Source organism: Sphaerodactylus townsendi, unplaced genomic scaffold, assembly GCF_021028975.2.
Source record: "Sphaerodactylus townsendi isolate TG3544 unplaced genomic scaffold, MPM_Stown_v2.3 scaffold_21, whole genome shotgun sequence".
NCBI classification, from domain to species: domain Eukaryota; kingdom Metazoa; phylum Chordata; class Lepidosauria; order Squamata; family Sphaerodactylidae; genus Sphaerodactylus; species Sphaerodactylus townsendi.
In genome coordinates, this window is record NW_025950374.1 from 975,460 (window position 1) to 993,869 (window position 18,410).

Genomic DNA, 18,410 nt, shown 5'->3' on the forward strand with positions numbered 1-18,410 from the left:
TTACTGGAACCAACGGAATCGACAAGATGATTCAGCTGAGTGGGCAACAGTTTGTCCTAGCCAAAACCCGGTCTCACAAGGCCACTTTGAATCTGGAGTCTCTATCAATCCTCATCTGAGTAAATTGCTTACAAATCAGGTATCCAGATAAATTGTGCACTTTGCCCAGACACAATTGACACAGTGTTCCCAACCTTTTAAAAAGCTTTTATTAAAGAAATTTGCTTGTCATACATAAAGGGGGAAAAAGAGAAAAGGAATATTTTTTAAAAAGACACATTTCTAAGCAATGCAATGAATTCATATTCTTATTTAGACAAGATAGTTTCCACTTCTTGAGCATCTTCCAGTTTTTATATTGTAGTTTACCCCTTTATATTTAAAATACAGCAAATTGGGGAACCCCAATGTAACTGTAACTTACCTGCAAAAAGTTTCAAATCTCTGAACTTTTGTAAAGTGGAGAAAGATCTAGAAATATCTTAATTGCAAGGGCTTGGTTCTCAGAAATTTCAATAGCGCTTTCTTAATTTTAATACTTTAAAAATAGATCTCTACATACATTTCTTTTCTGAACAATTTTGGAGTTTACTCTGAAAGCCTTTTCTATTTTAACAAAGAAATTGGAAAAAAAAGAACCTAGCATGCTAGAGAGAAGTTCTTCTAAGAATATCTCAAAATTTTCTCCTTCACATTTGTTCCCATTAATTCCTCACCTTAATACAAGCTCTCCTATTTTTTTATTATCCAGGTCTTCATTTTTTTCTTTCAGTTCTTCAGTTCAGAGTTTTTATTAATTACAACCCCTTGTTCACTTATCTTATTTTCTGATGTCATCATTTTGTTTTCCAATTCATCATAGAATCAGAGTTGGAAGAGACCACCAGGGCCATTCAGTTCAACCCCTGGCCTGCAGGAAGACACAATCAAAGTACTCCTGACAATTGGCCATCCAGCCTGTTTAAAACCTCCAAAGAAGGAGACTCCATGGGACTTCCATTTTGGTCTTGGAACTAGCTGCATGTCCTCTGTGGAGGCAGAGGAACCAAGCAGGGCTCCCGCCCTCCCCCCCCCAGGTCTGAGGGCTACCTGATTTTTCATCTCCAGATTAAGGAGGTTGACTCAAGATTGTTCACTGCTCTCCAGGAAGGAGATTCCTTGAGGACTGAGGTGAATCTCTTTTTGAGTTGAGTCATCAGGAGATGCTATCTTTGCTAAACCCTGCTAAGGAACCTTGAAGAAAATTGAAGCAGTCTCAGACCAGATCTCTGCTACCTGGAATGAGTGGATCTAATTCGACAGAGAAGCTATCTCAGAATTTGATGCAGCAACTAAATAAAACTGATTGCTGTTTAGAATTGCCATATTCTAAACTTTGAATTTACATCAGAAAAATGTAAAAGTGAGATCGGAAGAATTCAACATAAACATAGAACACAGAAAATAGAACATAGAAAATAGTGTTAACAATACTATTTGTGAGAAGAATGGAAAAATAAGTCTGCTTTGAACTTGCAAGAATCCAGTGCCTTGATGGCAGAAGCAGGGAAGAGAAGTCAGATGGGTGGAGGGGAGGTGGACATTGGTGGTGTGATCTGGCAAGCTGAGAAATACCAGCCCCTTCCAGGAAAGGAAGCAAGACATCGACCTCAAGTGGCGCTTGATGATGATGTAGAATTGCAGAGACACATAAGGAAGTACAGAGACAGAGGGATAACATTGAGAGCCCAACAGAGAACATTTTATTTCCCAGGCTTCCTGTAAAAACAACAGAGAACAGCAGAAACATCAGAACAGAAGGATAAGAAATCAGAGAACTGAGAGACTTTGGGAAGAAGAAAAGTGACTTAGACTTTCTGTGTCAAAAACTGAGTGGAGTGGACTTTGAACTTTCACTACAGTTTTATTTTGGGGGGAAATGTTTTGGCGATAAGAAAAAGAGTTTTGACTTATCCCCCCCCCTTTCTATCATGTAAGGAGACTCAAGGTGGTGTGCAAATTCCTTTCCCTTACTCTCCCCGTGACAGACACCTTGTGAGGTGCTGAGAGAGTTCCGAATGAACTTGGACTAGCACAAGGTCACCCAGCAGGAATGTAGGAGTGCAGAAGCAAATCTGGTTCTCCAGAGTCCATCGCTCATGTAGAGGAATGGGGAACTGTTCTCCAGATTAGAGTCCACCTGCTCTTAGCCACTACACCATGCTGGCTCTCAGGGTGGTAAAGGTAATGGTAAGTTTTTACAACTCTGTAAAATTTTTAAGTGAAAGTGAGGGACAGAAGAAATGCTTGTTTACTCCTTCTTTTGTATTTCTTGGTCCATATGTTGCCGGGCCCAGGGAATTTATATGGACCTTTAACCTTTAACAATTTACTATTTTGAAATTGGTAGTTCTCTGCCCCACAAAAAGTGCTGCCATTCTAACATGCTACTCAAAGCAGCCCCCGGAGGAAGGGTGGGAGTGGTCAGCTGCTAAATCGCTATCTCCCAAAAACTGCAAACATCCCCCTGCTAACCAGACCTGGACACAGGACACAGACCTGGACACCACACCCCACATTAAGAGGGAAAAGATCAGTCTTCAAGAGAAGAAAAGGCTCAAGGGGCGCACCAGGTTCCATAGGAAAAAATATTTTATTTAACAATATATCAGGCTCCATCATGGCTCCAAGAAGTTCAAATTCCAAATTACTAATGACAATGACTGATATGATAACTAGGAGAAAGCAGTGTGGGGAAAAAAAGAATTCTTGGCAAAGTGAACAAAACATACATTGCTGTGGTAAATTCAGTGTCACCATCAGAAAACTCAGATATTTGAGCCCTTGGTCTTACAATGTAATATAAATGGAACGTGACTGCAGGAGGAGAATCGCTGTCAACCTGGCAGTGGAGTTCATAGCAGCCACAGGCCAGGGCAACACACAATATCCCCTGCCTGTGAGGCAAAAAAACCCTCAGCCAAATGCGGGCCAGAGGTCTTTGTGAGGAGGGGTCTTGGAGTCTTCACAAGAAAAAACTGCATTTGAGACAAATGGAGGTCGCCCACAGAGCTTTTCATGTCACTCAGTGGTTGGACGCGTCTCCCCTGAGCAATCAACCCCACAGCAGTTAATGGCTACTGTCCTGAGTGCCAGATGCGCAGAGGGCAGCCACACTGCGGAGAGACCCCAGGAATTGAGGAGGTGCATGACTGAGAGATAAAGAAATGGAAGGCAGCTTATCCAGTGTTTATTGTGGTGTGACCTTGATCCAGTCTGGACATGGATCACTGAGAGGAACAATATTCTTACTGTGCATTAAGTGCATACATGGCATACACTCCCACTGGCTACAGGCAGACTATACTCTGTCCCATCAAAAGATCTAAGTGGAACTGTAAATCCATCCACCACTTCTTCCTGGACCTTCTTTGTGGAGTAGAATGGTCAACAGTGGTCCCGTTGGCTGCCTTGTTCTATCGTGCACGACATTTTGCATCAGCTTCGGTAGCCTCCGTTCTTCTGCTGCCATTTAAAGAATGTTCCCAGGAGTTTCCCTACCTGCAGCTCATCCAATGGTCGTTTCAGGGTAAAAAGTACATGAAGAGAAGTCTGCTTTTCCTGGCAATCCCGCGCATGTGTTTTTTCCTTTTTTGTCTTGTTTTTAATGAGATATCTTTGCAGCCACGAAGACACCATCTCAGAGCTGCAGCCACTCTGAAAGCCACCTCCCACTAAGAGGCACTGGATAAAGCTGGCTTCCGCAGAGGGCAGGTCTGCCCAATGCTTCTTAATGGGGGTAGACCAGCCCCGCCCCCCAGTGGCTATGATTCCTAGTGCCTTTGTTGCTATGAAGATACCTCATTTTAAAAAATGTGGCCAGAATTGTGAGGAAAAACAAACTTTATTCATGTACATTTTTACATTGAAATGGCCATCGGACGAGTTGCAAGCAGGGAAACTCCTGGGAACATTCTTAAAATGGTGGCGGTAGCATGGAGGCTCCTGAAGCTGACACAAAATGGCGGGCACAACAAAGACCAACGTAAGAACTCTGAGGTGGGCGTGAGGTTAGGGAATATAAATGCTCCTTTATCAAACTGGCATGTTTAATAGAGCACACAGAATGATGGTTTTGACGAAGACTGAGCTTAAAAATAATTCTTTATGTATGTATTTATTATTCACAAACATTCAGGACCTGCGGAAGCAAACCACTTTTACTTCCACAGAACCATGTCTGACTGCACTTAGACCTTCTGGTGGGACAGAGCAAAAGTTTAAATTGCAGGAACTCTGGGAAAGCCAGCAGGCTGGTGCAGAGAGAGTACTGTGTGTACCCAAATGCACACACCCATATGGAAAAAACCAAGATCCTTTTGCAGCCCTGCTCCCCTCACAGCTGTTCATTCCAGAGGACATAGTATTAGCCATGTGACTTATCACTCAGCTTGTGCTCTTACAAACAAAGATTTATGAAGGGCAGTCAGCCAAAATGGAAGAAAAGCGCAGTCTAGGGAAGGCAGCAGTGGTCCTTGGCTCCAGACAATGGCAGTGGTAAATGGCTCCAGACAATGGCAGTGAGTCAATCAGGAAGTGTCTGCAGCAACTCTGACCGGGAGGACCCAACAGAAAGCAACAGCATGGTTAAGGGCTACCCTGCTCCCAATGCCAACACCACTGTTCCCATCATTCTGCCAGTGGGCAGTGGGCAGCCCGTGTCCTTAACTAACCCGGCCATGCTGCAGGTTTCTTGGTGCACCTTGTCAATGGGTAATGCAAAGGCCCTGCTGCAGACCCAGTCTGAAATTTGGTATTTAGTTGTGAGCTGCTTCAGCTTCCCTCCTTCCCCTGAAATGACTGAGGACATGAGGTCTGCTTGAATTTGCCACATTTGAACAGAATAGGCTCCAAAATCTGCTGGCCTCTAATGCACACCACAAACTGAATTAGCACTCACATTCTCTTACTAGGAATCTACTCAGGATCTGTGAAAAAATTCTCAGCAGCTCCCAAAACCTTATTTCACAACAGGCAAACTAGCAAAGGAAATTGGAAGTGCAGACCTTTGTAGGGAGTCAACATCTCCCAGGTGACCCTAAGACAACTTGCCCAACATGGCACAGGGCTGCTTTCTAGATGCTTTGGAGACACAACTCCAGCCTCCACTGCTGCATCAGACCACTTGATTTTGGCCAAAATGATGCTGGAATGTAAAATGAAGCCAAACCTGCAAAGTGTTCTAGCCAGCCACAGGTCTTGGCCTACAGTGGTGGAAAACCACACAGCCAATCAATTGGCCCATGCCCAGTCTGAGTTTCTGCTCCTCCTTGGGGATGGCTGTGGAGACTTTCTTCCAAGCTGCCCACCCAGGGGCCCGGACACACACAGGGTCCTCTGCCAGTAGAGGGCCCCTGCTCTTCACTCAGTGGCAAAATGACAAATGTTTCACACCCGTTCTTGTGGTTATTTTTTTAGTTATTTGTCTTTTCTAAGAAAAATCAACCAGAAAATAATCCAGTTTATACAAAACATCTTTACATTATCTCTTCCAAAACAGACTAGTTATTTACAAAACAAAACCTTAAAATAAAAAGTTCTGTTGATGAGAACAGAGAAAGTTTGAGAGCTAGACAGAGGTGTCCAACAAGACTTTTGGTCAGCTTTCACTCCCACACCCCAACCCCATTGTTGGGCTACTCACAGATTTAGGAGTTTGCTCAACCAAGCTCAATGTGTGATTCTGCCTTCTCAGAGTCTCTTGCAAGTAAGCACACACCTGAGGTGGGGGGCAGAGTACAGAGGAGGGAAGAGATCTTAACTGAGGAGTGGGGTGGTGGCAAACTCTGGACAGCAAATACATGTCTGCAACACACCCTGAGCTTCATTTGGCCGAGTTACTCTCGGCAGGAAGTTAATGCTGATGGAGGCCTCCCAGCATGTCCACACATGGCAAAAACACCAAACGCGATGCTATTTCCTTACAGGAAATTAATTTTCCTGGCACAAGTCTAAGTGATTGCATAAGAAAGGAGTCAGTGCAGCTTAGATTACTTTCCCATCTTACAGCTGCCAGTTATTTCTTGCTGCTTAGGAATGGATTCAGGTAACCTGTTGGTTGGGCTGGTTTGACTTTTCCAGTCATTGGGAATGGTACACGCCCTTCCCCTCCCAAGACTCACAAGCAGCTCAGCCCACGGAAGGGAGGTTTCGTAGAAAAGATGGCTGCCCTGTGACCTGCATGCATCAAAACTACATGTGAGTATTTAAAGAGATCAGAAGATTTTTTAAAAATTGTGCTGTGTGGGGAAAAAACCATACCCTCCCCCCCATCTCAGGCCAAAGAACTCCCAGCACCACTTGCTTCTATCCAGGGCATGGGTAAGATTCCCTGCAGATACAATGATCACCCACAAATGAAAGAATCTCTTCACCTCCTTTAAGCAATATTAAACATCTTACCCTTGCGGTAAAAAAAAACAGGCAAAATGAGAAATTTTAAAAATGTAAGTTTTTTAAAAATCTGTCATTTATCTGTGGAGTCCTGAGAATCCTGCATCCTTGGATGACCTCCTCTGGACATGCCTCAAAGCGCACGAGAGTATCAAAGCCCTTACAAGAAGAGAAAAAGAAGCAAAGATACCCTCCCCACCCTGCATAGAGACTCTGATAGGGGAAGGGGCTGTGTGGGGGAGCGGCAGGGCTGGAGGGGGCAACAATAACCAGGGCTACCTCTGGAGGCTGGCAACTGGATCAACCCTATTTCAGACGTCTATTCCCTAAACTTCCAGTCTGGGGAACAAAATATCAGCCATGGCCTGGAAGGAACAAAACCTCCGCCCTTCTATTCTACCCCCATGAAGGCATCCTGAGACCAGTTTATTGCCTTATGCAAGAAGAGTATTAAAAAAAGGAAAGCAGAGAGCTCTCAGATCATAGCATGTGACAAAGACACCCCTGCAGGCCCTTCAGATCCCCACAAGCACAGACATCGACCTGCAGCCTGCCAGAGACCAGCTGCCTGCGTTGGTTGGTTTGGGAGCAGAGCCAAGCCATCGGCTGACTGCTTCGTGATTTATTCTGCTTTTACCTGGCTCTCTCTCCACAAAGGAGTCCACAGAAGGCTTTGGTGCAGCAAAAGGCGGGCAGTCGCTGCCTCCCAGGGTGGGCTGGGCAGGCCAGGGAGCAGCAGCGTTTCTCTCTCACTCCGGAGGGAAGGGGAAGGCAGAAATGGGGCTCACCTGCTTAGTGGGAAGCCAAACCAGGGTGGGCTCAATTGTGTGGGTTCACTCCTCCATGCAAAGTAAGGCTTTTGGCACAAGAAACACAACATGGAAATGGGAGAAATAGCCAGGCTGAAAGCATCAAAATGCTCTTCAATCCATAGCTCTGAGACTGTGTGGTTTAGCCATGTGTCCAGTGGCCATGGGCAACAACATGGCTCCTCCCCCTACGGAAAACATGGCAACTCTCTCCACTCAATGACATGAGGCTAAGGAAAGGTTGGGGCAGGGTCTTTGATTGGTGCTCATGCCCTGACTGCAGCAGCCAATGGAGTGTGCTGACGCTGTCAGAGGAGCTAAGCCCCGCCTCTAGTGCATGATGATTGGCTGCACTCACAGTGCCAGCCAAGCATCAGATTTGGTTCCTGCCCTCCACACACGGGATTCCAGCTTGAAATAGCCTTGATGGGTGTGTCATAATTCCTCCAGCAATGAAGGCATGAGGATTCGTCCGAACAATAGCCTTGTGAGCAGGGCGAGGGGAGGGGCGCTCCTGCTCACAGTCAGCAGAACAAGAATGTGGAGCGACAAGCAGCCTCCTGCTGGCTCCTCCCTCCCTCCCTGCAGGCATTTTGGGGAGAATGGATTAGAAACAAAGACCTGCTTTGCACTTGCCTCCCCATGTGGCACAAGAGGGCTCTGTGGCCTGCCCAAGTATGAGTAGCCAGGTGGCCTCCGCCTCTCCCAGCTCCTTCTAGGCCAGGTGGCCTGGACCTGCCACCCCTTCATCTGGCCTCTGGCCACCCTGGAAAGCTGCCTGCTGCTGGTGTTCGGTCTTCAGAGTCTCACAAAGCTGACCCCCCCCCGCCCCCCGCATCCAAAAGAGAAGCTATCAAGGGGCTGTCCCATCCTAGCCCATCTCCAGACCGCAGTGCATTCAGGCGACTTTCTAAAGTGACCAGGACAAGGAGGCCTGGGTGAGTCACCAGAGAGCTTCCTCTCCAGCATGGCCCTGAGCTCCCTGCCCGTTTTCTCCATCTACATGAACACCTGCCTGGAGAACTCAAAGTGTTGTCCCTCAACAGGACACAAAACTTGCCTCTGCTTCTGATACTACCAACAAGGTATTAAAAGTCTCTTACACAGACAGGCTGCACCTTTCCAGGAGGTTCTTGACATAAACAAGTTGCCCCCCATGCCCACCCCCTCGTCTGCCATAGCAACGGCAACTCCTCTAGGAGGGGTAAATGGGAAGCAAAGCAGTTGTGGTGCTGGGGTGGCTCTTTCCTCAGCTAAGAGAAGATTTCTCCCAGCTGGATTCAGAATGAGATTCTCTCTGTCTCTCTGGCATTGCATCGCTTTGTTTTCTAAAGCAGATCCTGAAATAGAGCAGAGACACCTCCTTTGATCAGGGAACCTCTCTGTGTAAAGGCTAGAGCCCCAGAAGGGCTGCACTACAGAGAGTCCACCCTCCTTTACTGAGGGCAGCCCCAGAGCGGGGGGGGGGGGGGGGGGTGACAAAGAGGCTCAGGCTCAAAGGCTTAGAGTTTCAACATTTCACAAAGTGTTTTAAAAAGGTACAAAAATATTTAAAATTATTATAATAGTACAAAGTTGGGGCAAACAAGCCTCTCTGTGAGGATTTCCATCTTTCTTACACCAGTGACAGGCAGGCTTTCCCAACACTGCAGAACACCAGGCCCTAGGGAGCACCCCACCCCCCGCCATAATTGAAATAATAAAAACAAGAGCTTGAAAAGCTGGGAGAGAAGTTCTCGGGCATTGTCAGGCATGTTTCAGAGTGATGAAAGGCACAGAGCCCGAGCCACGGGCCACTGAAATTGCTAGGGCTACCTTGGAGCTCGGAGAAGGATGCTGGCAAGCCCCTACCCCCCATGAGTCCTGGGGCTACCCCTGCTCCAAACTACAAAACTAAATGCTAAAGGAGAGAGGAGGGCCTGCTCCAGCGCTCGTCTGGACCCTGCATGAGGCTGCTCTTCAGTGCAAGCATGTCACTTGGGGGAGCGGCCATCTGCTGCCCCCCTTCCCCGGCCCTCTGGTTTCTACTGCTGTTCTGTTGGCTCCTCACACCTTGTAGTAAATATTGGCTGGGCTCTGAGGAGGGATTTCCTGGACAATGTAGACGGGATGGCCATAGTCCCCGCTCACTTTCTCATAGTGAGGGCAATAATTGTTCTCTGTAGTCCGTAAGGGGATGATGATGTCACTAGGCTCCGACCCTGCATTTCCGCTGCACTTGGGGCTGGCCAGGGTGCTGAGCGAGAGGGCTGCTGCCCGCTGCTGGGTGTGCTTCCGATGCCGCTTGCGGATCTTGATCAGGAGGACCACCAGGAAGATGATGATGAGGATGAAGATCACACAGCCGGCACCAATGGCTGCAAAGACTGCCACTTTGGAGCTGAAGAATCTATCTGTAGGGCTTTGAGTATCTTGGTCATCTTGGTTCACAGGATCTGGGGAAGAAACAAGAAAGATCAAAAGTTGGTGTTGGATGCTCCCAGAACTACCCTCACTGCTATCCCTCTGTTGCTCATGACCATCCTAACTGTAGCCATCAAAGTCTGAGCAAATGCTTGGTAACAAGCACACCCCTTGAGCAAGCTACATTGTTCTATGCTTGCAAAATGAATTCCAAGTGCAAAATCCTACTTGTTTGCACCCAGTTGTTCTAAAAGGCCTGTCTGATGCTGTCTTATCGTCCCCCGTGGGTCTAGACCTGGCCTGCAAATTCAGGGGCTTGGTACTATTTTCCCCGCCTGCAGTTCCAGGCAAAATGATACCTGACTTCCCAGGATCCTCCACAGCAGGCGGGAATCTGTTGTGTGGGCTCTGCGTGGCAATTTTCACATTATTGTCAGATTCCCTGCTGGGCCGGCTGGTCGTCAGTTGCTCTGGCATCACAGCGTTGGGATCTAGGAATGAAAGATAGAAAAGAGATGGGATGAGAGCCCATCAAAGGGAGTAGAGCTTCTGCGTCCGTGTGCCTGAGTGATCAGTGGGAATGCTGCCTTGGCCACCAGAAGAACTGCAACACAAGGAGCAGGCTGTTGTGCTGAGGGATGTGCTGACGGTGTGGGCAGCGTGCACTCCAAGGCAGAAGGAACCACAGTGTAGCACAGGAAAGGGGATGGATGCTGAAAACCCCTTTCAGTCTCAGTGGACAATCAGCAGCTTGCTATGAGCAGCTTCCTCAACTTCCAGAGATGAATGACACGTTCGAATGTGCACAGGACACAGACATGCACACTATGGGTAGCCAGCTCTCCTCTGCATCACCAATACACACACACACACCACTGTATCAGTGATTAGGACTCCTGGTAGCTTTCTTGCAGGTACCTGGAGCTGGTGGTGGTGGGAAGGGTCGCAGCCTCATCATTCCCATTCTCAGACCCCTTCCTACTGCCCACACACACATTCCTCTCCACCAGGACGAGTGTAAGGGTCTGGTACTCCAGCCAATGACAAGACTCAGGAAAGGTTCAAGAGCTTTAATCAGAACTGTGTCAGCCCAACGGCCAGGGAGCTGAATCTGAGATTCAAACTCCCTGGCCCCTGTATATACCTTAAGGTTACACTTTGGTTCAACCCATAAAGCCCCCACCTTCCATTCCCCCAATATCAGCATGAGAAAGACAGAGAAAGTCAGTACTACAAACTCATTGTTTTGGGAAAGGAAAGTTCACAGACTGTGAAAGAAAGATAAGAAGTTTGGGTGCTGTGTGGTTTCCGGGCTGTATGGCCGTGTTCTAGCAGCATTCTCTCCTGACGTTTCGCCTGCATCTGTGGCTGGCATCTTCCTCTGAAGATGCCAGCCACAGATGCAGGCGAAACGTCAGGAGAGAATGCTGCTAGAACACGGCCATACAGCCCGGAAACCACACAGCACCCAAGTGATTCCGGCCGTGAAAGCCTTCGACAATACAAGAAGTACTCGGTAAGCTCTATTGAACTAATTACATGCGAACAAAGGAAAGAGGCTCCATGGCCTTGGGGCGGCGGAGATGGCACGCCCAGCTGTGGCTGGTCTGGAGACGTGCGCTCTGGCAGGCCTGACAGCGAGCTATTGGGACTACTGCAGCATCCTCAAAGTAACATCCTGTTCAAGGTAACTCAAAAGAAAATATTTGGTTTCAGCCTAAAATGTGAGCAATAAAGCTGCCTCTTTGAGCCAAAAGGAAAGGCAAAGTATATGTATTTAAATAAGTAATAGAATCCTAGCACAGGAAACCTCACACTACCACTTCTTGGTGCAACAAAGGCCTACCACAATAGCTTAAATGATCCCAATTCTGTGGTTAGAAAATACTTCCAAATTCATTCCTTTGTTTTATGTGCAGCTCATACTTGAGTTGCACTAAAAGTAACACAACTGAAAGCCACAACAGCTCGCTCCAGCATCACCTCATCATCACTGCTGAAAAAGGCTCATGATGCTGAAAGAGCCGGGCAGACTCCGAGTTCCCAAAACCAGAAATCCCACCCTCTGACTGGATTCTGCAAAGGATCCCAAGAAGCTGTGAAGAAGCTGACACACCTTGTCCGACTTTCATGACAATCTTCATGGACTGTGTTCGGCAGACCCCTCCTTCTCTGTTCTCCAAGCCTTCCAGAGATCCATTGGAAGTGGCTGCAGGAAGAGAAAGAGATTAAAAGGTGTGATGATTGTGGAAGGCTGGGGGCAGGGCGGGGAAATCCTGAAGCAACAACTCCATGCTTCTGCTCAGAAGACTTACTCTCTACAGAACCAGAAGCTGCTGTCAGTGGTCTGACAAGGAATGAAATCTCAAGACAAAGAAGACCTGGTTTTTTATACCCCCCCCCCCTTAAATTAGGTGAGTGGGCTAAGAAATGGCAAATGCAGTTCAATGTAGCAAAATGCAAAGTGATGCACATAGGAGCAAAAAATCCAAACTTCACATACACGCTACAGGGCTCAGTGCTATCAGTCACAGACCAGGAAAGGGATTTGGGCATCTTAGTTGATAGTTCCATGGGAATGTCAACTCAGTGCATGGCAGCTGTGAAAAAGGCAAACTCTATGCTGGAGATCATTAGGAAAGGAATTGATAATACAACTGCAAGGATTGTCATGCCCTTATATAAAGCAGTGGTGCGACCGTACTTGGAGAACTGTGTCCAGTTCTGATCGCTGCATCTCAAAAAGGATATTGAAGAGATAGAAAAAGTGCAGAGAAGGGCAATAAGGATGATTGAGGGACTGGAGCACCTTCCTTATGAGAGGCTGCAGCGTTTAGGACTCTTTAGCTTGGAGAGGAGACGTCTGAGGGGGGATATGATTGAAGTCTATAAAATTATGCATGGGGTAGAAAATGTGGACAGAGATAAATTTTTCTCTCTTTCTCACAATACTAGAACCAGGGGGCATACATTGAACATGCTGGGGGGTAAAATAAAGACTAAAATATAAATAAATACATAATAGACTAAAAAATAAGAAGACAAATAAATAAATAAAAATAAAAGGATACATTTTTTCACACAACGTGTGATTGGTGTTTGGAATATGCTGCCACAGGAGGTGGCGATGGATAGCTTTAAAAAGAGCTTGGACAGATTTATGGAGAAGAAGTCGATCACTGGCTACCAATCTTGATCCTCCTTGATCTGAGATTGCAAATGCCTTAACAGACCAGGTGCTCGGGAGCAGCAGCGCAGAAGGCCCTTGCTTTCACATCATATGAGCTCCCAAAGGCACCTGGTGGGCCATTGCAAGTAGCAGAGGGCTGGACTAGATGGACTCTGGTCTGACCCAGCAGGCTCTTTCTTATGTTCTTAGAGGTGTAGTTGGGCCAGAGTGTGCCTGGTGCGCACTCTGGCTTTTTTCCTTCCCCACCTTCCAATCAATTACCCATCATCACCATCATCTTCACTTTAGGAAACCACGCAGACTGGAGGTTTAATTCCTGGGAACCACATTCTCCAGGCATCCCGGGAAATGTAGTTCACACACTGGCACTTCGTTCTCCAGCCCGCCTCAGCTCCGCGGAAGCTAAGTGGGGGGGGGCGCCGCAGGAGGGTGCTGTGGGGGGAAATTACGCTCCCCCGCAGCCCCCCCCACACTTACTTTAGGAAACTGGGTAGGCAGCAGAACAGGCCTGCCTGTGTGGGAACTACATTTCCCAGGAAACCCTGGGAAATATAGTTCCCACCAGAACAGGAAGGCCTGATCTAGCCTTCTCAGTTTCCTAAAGTAAGTGGGGGGGCGCCGCAGGGGGGGCGCCATAAGGGGGGAAATCACGCCCCCCCGTGGCACCCCCCACACTTACTTTAGGAAACTGAGCAGGCTGGAGAACAGGCAGGCCTGCTTGGTTTTCTGAAGTGTGGGGGGGCGCCACAGGGGGGACCGCGGGGAAAGGGTGGGGGAATTTTGCGCCACCCATGTGACCCAAATCCGTGTGCCCAGTGCGTGGCACACACCCCGTCCCCTGGGAGCTTCGCCACTGCCTGGAAGAATCTCTTCCCCGATGGTACAGGCGGATTTTGTCTCTCATTGTCTGCCTAAATAAATCCACCAACTGCTGTGGAGAAGCATTCTGCCATGCACGTTGGCCCAAGAGGTCTAAGAGTGGGGGTGCAGCCCCCCCCCCCCCCCCCCCGCTTGTGATCTTGACTGTTAGTACTGGGTACAGGCCTCCGGATCGATGACACCCTATCTGGGGCGCTGGTGGCATTTGTTGAATCCTCTGGGCGATCGACACACTCCCCGACTCTATATGGTACAGTAGTGTGCTGCAACATTCTGGCCCATTCGTCCTCCTCAGGCCAGGAACAATCCACACTCTCCACAACCCTATATGGACCACTGGTGCTTCCCACCATTTCCGTTGTCTGGGGGCTGAAGTGTCGATTCTTCTTGTGCCCCCAGGACTTGGAAGAGGCTTTTCTGGTGGTTTGCAGGTTGGACGCCACCTGAATGGAGCAAGAGACCCTGGAGGCAGCTTGTATCCTCTCTTCTGAAGACTGAGTGAAGGTCTCCTTGGAGGAAGAAAAAGAGCAGGACACCATCTTGGCTAGCTAGGTTTTGGAGGGAAAGAGAAACACTCTGAGACTGACTGCCTTAGAAGGCTTCCTGTGGAGGAACAGGAGGGAGGCACAAATGGGAATGAGGGCAGACTAACAACAGTAACACGCACACAAAATAGAAGGAAAGACAAGCAGAAAAACACTAGACGTTGCAGAGCCTGTTCAGAACGCTGCTCTCCCTGCTGAGGCAGGAAAATTACTGAGAATCAAGATGGGCGCCCAAGCAGTTCACAGGAAGTGACAAGATCTGAGTTCTTGCCTCCCTGAGAATGGGTTAGGAAGATGTCCTCTGCCTCCAGGAGAAAAGGAGGGGAAAAGTCTTTTCAAAGGGCAATCACCCCCAATATTGCCTGTGAAAACTGAGAGCTTTTCTCCTTCCTATCCCTATCCCCACTGCACAGTCCTCCTTCAGCACACACCCCTTCTTCCTTTAAGCCACATACTGTTCATCTCCTCAACTCTGCAAGGTCTGTTTGACTGCCAGGCAGCAAATGGCCCAGTAGGTTAGTTTTTCCTGTTCTGTCATTCAAAGTGTGATTTCTACCAAATTCACACTCTTGATTTCTTCTGTCCCAACCTGGCCTCCCTCCCTTCCCAAAAAATAGAACTATGGTTTGGTGCGTTTGAATCCTTGGAAAGCACACTTGGCAAAGGATAAATGCAGAGGCCTCTTAAATAAGTGTGGCTTTGGAGCTAAAATAGATGAAAGCTGTCTCTCCCAGGAAAGTCCCTTTCAGTTGAAGTTTCTACACGAGTTTCAAGCCCCACAGCAGTGTTGGAGCAGGTTTCCTTAGCCTGTGGGTGTATCCAAGTTGCTACTATTCTTTGCTGTGCTCTTATTGACTCTTCCTGAATTTGTGCGGAAATGTTTTCACATAAGTTTTAAAGGACCAGAGGTATTCCAAGCTCAAAGGCTGCCAGCTTGAAACAAATGCAGCCCTCCTGAGGAGAGCCCTCCCCTGCCTCTTCAAAAAAAAAGCAAAAAAAAAAGCAAAAAACACTCTCCCAGCTTGAGACATTTTGTTAAAGCCCTTCCTGCAGGTTGCACAGCCATTTCTGGGATTTGGCACCCCACCTTCTCCTGCAAGGAGTCTCAAAGAGGCTTACAAACTCCTTCCTTTCCTCTCTCCACAACAGACACCCTGTGAGGTGGGTGGGGCTGACTGAGTTCAGAGAGTACTGTAACTTGCCCAAGGTCACCTGGTAGGCTTCACATGTAAGAGTGGGGAAAAATCAGTTCACCAGATAAGATTCCACTGCTCATGTGGAGGAGTGGGGAATTAAACCTGGTTCTCCAGATTACAGTCCACTGCTCTTAACCACCACACAGGCCGTGTAAGGTTGCAGTTCAACCTTAGAAAGGTTCCCGCTGGAGGTTTTGGCGGAACGCCCGGGAAGGGGAATTTCACCGTTTTGGTTATCTTGCTTTTGCTTGCTTGCCTGTGTGAAACTGTCTGTGTGAGATTCTGTGTGAGAACCTGAATCAAGTTTATCTTCTTTTATGGAGCTTGTTGATGCCTCCCTGCTAAGTTGCTGCTTGAGATTTGGAATGCTCCCTCACATTGCCTGTTCATGACTAAGAATGCCAGCTCAATAAAGAACTTGACACGGCTACTTTTGACTGGACTTTACTGGTTCTTTACAGGCAGGTTGCAAATGAACAGCACCGTCTCTAGGGAACATTCAAGATGCTGCCAAAAGCTGCTGCCCAGGCACCATCGTCACTGGCTGCACAGATCTTTTAGGCACACTTCATAATCTCGCACTGAGGCAGAGATTTTCTCCCGTGCAGCAGCTCATTTTGACTTTCATTGTGCTGTGGTGTAAAGTAGATTTCTGCCTATAAAAAGCTGTTCACTTCTGCAGTAGGTGCCCCAGTGAGTGAGGCTTGGGATTCATCAGTGTAAGGTTGTGGTTTGATGTGTGTTTCTGTTCAGCCAGCCTGGCCTTGGAACATTCCGCCCTGGGCTCCTGCCCAGGGTGGCTGCTGAAGTGAACCTTGTTGCCCATGCGCCACCATATATGTTTGCCTTTGCCTTTTTTCTATCAAGTGGGAATTGTATTTGGGAGTTCGGGGAGGAGCCGCTTTGCACTGCAAAAGAGGCTTACCTGGGATTTGGGGAAGGCCACAATCTGAATTCAGACTGTATTGTAGACTCCTGAAAGTTTGGTGAAATAAAGAACTATTCAAAGTTGCTTAATTTCGGGTCCTTCGAGGTTCCTTACATTATGCAGATTCTCACAACTTTCTTTTCGGATTGAACGTGGCCATCTCCATCCGTTTTCTAGGATCTCTGATGTCGCCCAACATGCAGATTGGTTTTCAAGGGTCCGCTGACGGAATATGAGGTTGCGGTAACTCTAAAGAGATTCTCTTCCCCAGGCAACCGCTTTCTGTGGAGGAGCCAGCGAATCAATCTCCCTGGTGACCCTTCCAAGCCTCTGCTCATTGGAGCCAGCCTTCCTCCAACTGCACGAAAGTGTTATCTCCCATTGCCTGCCATGTCTCTGCCTAACGCCTAGAGGTGCATCAGGAGTTCTACGATCCAGGTGGCGAGGTCGATGGATCAGGCTCCCCCAAGAGCAGCACTTCACCACCCGCCAACATGTGCATTACAAAACCGGGTGATGCTTAATGGTGATGGAGGAAGCCTGAGTATCTACCATCCATGGAGACACCCAGGAATCTCTTGAGAAATTCTTGATCATTCTTGAGGAGCCTCCTCCCAACACCACTCGCAGAGCATGGAGCTCCGCCCGGTCGCACTCCATCGCACCCTCCTGAGATTCCATGGAAGGTGTTATGGATTTACAAAAGGATTCGGTTCAACTGCCGCGAGAGGATACCCGCCTCGATCCTTCTGACTACAGGAACTTGAGGGGCTTAATCGCCATGCCTGCAGCGACCTGACGCCTCTAATTGTAAACCGGTCCATTGGGTTGAGCAGCTTGAGGCCTCGGCGGCTGCAAACGTGATTGGGAGTAAGAGTGTGGAAGCCTTGAGAGGGAGCTAAGCCTCTAACTGGAACGGAGCAGCAACGCCAAGAATTCAATTGAGCTGGCACAGGAGAAAGATATCCTCGTAGACAACAATACCTTCAAGATACAGTCCATGATCGTTTACGGAACAATCCAGGCTTGAACTCCAACATCGCAGAGTGCTTAAAAGCTCTTGAAACCAAGGAGGCTAAATCCGCGAATCCAAAAGGCCGAGCTGAAAGACTGCAGCTGAACGATGCCTTGATTTCAGGACGAAGCCTCACACGCAGAGAGAGAGGGAACTGGCTGCGAGAGAAGAAGCATTGCTCCGAGACAGTGGAGTGCCCCAGGTTGCCCCTAACCTGAAGCCAACGGCGCCGAAGACCGCCTCACCAGTCCATGCAGCAGCAGCCTCTGATGGCAGCCTCGGCCGCATTAGGTGATTCCCAGCACAACCGCCGCCAGTTCGTGTTCTGTCCCTCGCTTCCTGCACCCCATGTGAAACCGGGCGCTGGTAGAGGTCACCGCACCTGGCCATTCTGGCATCGCTTTTGATGGGACCGCTTCCAAGTTACCGTATTTCATCCTACAGTTGGATGCCCACATGCTAGTAAATTCGATAATCTATATCGCCGAAGTTTATATTCGACGGATCTGTGCTGGATGGGGAAGGCGGAATGGTTTGTGTGGAATCATTGCATGAAATGGGATAAGAAGCCAAACGGGCTGCCTTGCTTCAGGACTTCGACCATCCTTGCGATCCAGACGAGGTGAACAAGGCCATTAAGACCATGTCCATTAAGCAGGGTAATAGATCCTTTGCAGATTTTCACCGAGAATTCGCTTGGCAGCGAAGTAAACTACCTGACTGGCCTGATGATGAAATGCTTAATATTTCCACGCGTGTAGACCCTGACATTTGCACCTGACAGTCATCAGCGAACCGACCATTATGAGGGATCGAGGTGGGGCAATACCATCGCGACCGCCACCGCTTCCCAAAGCCAGCACCGAAAAACGGAGTATTGCCAGCCGCTTCTAGCCCACATCGATCGTCGCCGCCGCCAGGATTATGTCTATTATGAGGTCCGGGCCATATGGCAGCCCATGGCCCAAAGAAACAGAATGCTCCCTCTCCAGCTCCGCGCAAGTCAACAGCAC

General features: G+C 48.3%; 1 protein-coding gene across 1 annotated transcript in view; it reads right to left on the reverse strand.

Moving 5' to 3' along the window:
* Positions 1-2,613: 2,613 nt before the first annotated feature.
* The window catches only part of EFNB1 (ephrin B1), a 151,841-nt gene continuing 136,044 nt past the window's right edge, over positions 2,614-18,410 (reverse strand). Inside the window, exons 3-5 of the mRNA XM_048482761.1 lie at positions 11,761-11,853; positions 10,004-10,135; positions 2,614-9,676 (exon numbers count right to left, since the gene is read on the reverse strand). Of these exons, the coding sequence (XP_048338718.1) occupies positions 9,288-9,676; positions 10,004-10,135; positions 11,761-11,853 (614 nt within the window). The 3' untranslated portion in view covers positions 2,614-9,287. The remainder of the gene's footprint in view (positions 9,677-10,003; positions 10,136-11,760; positions 11,854-18,410) is intronic.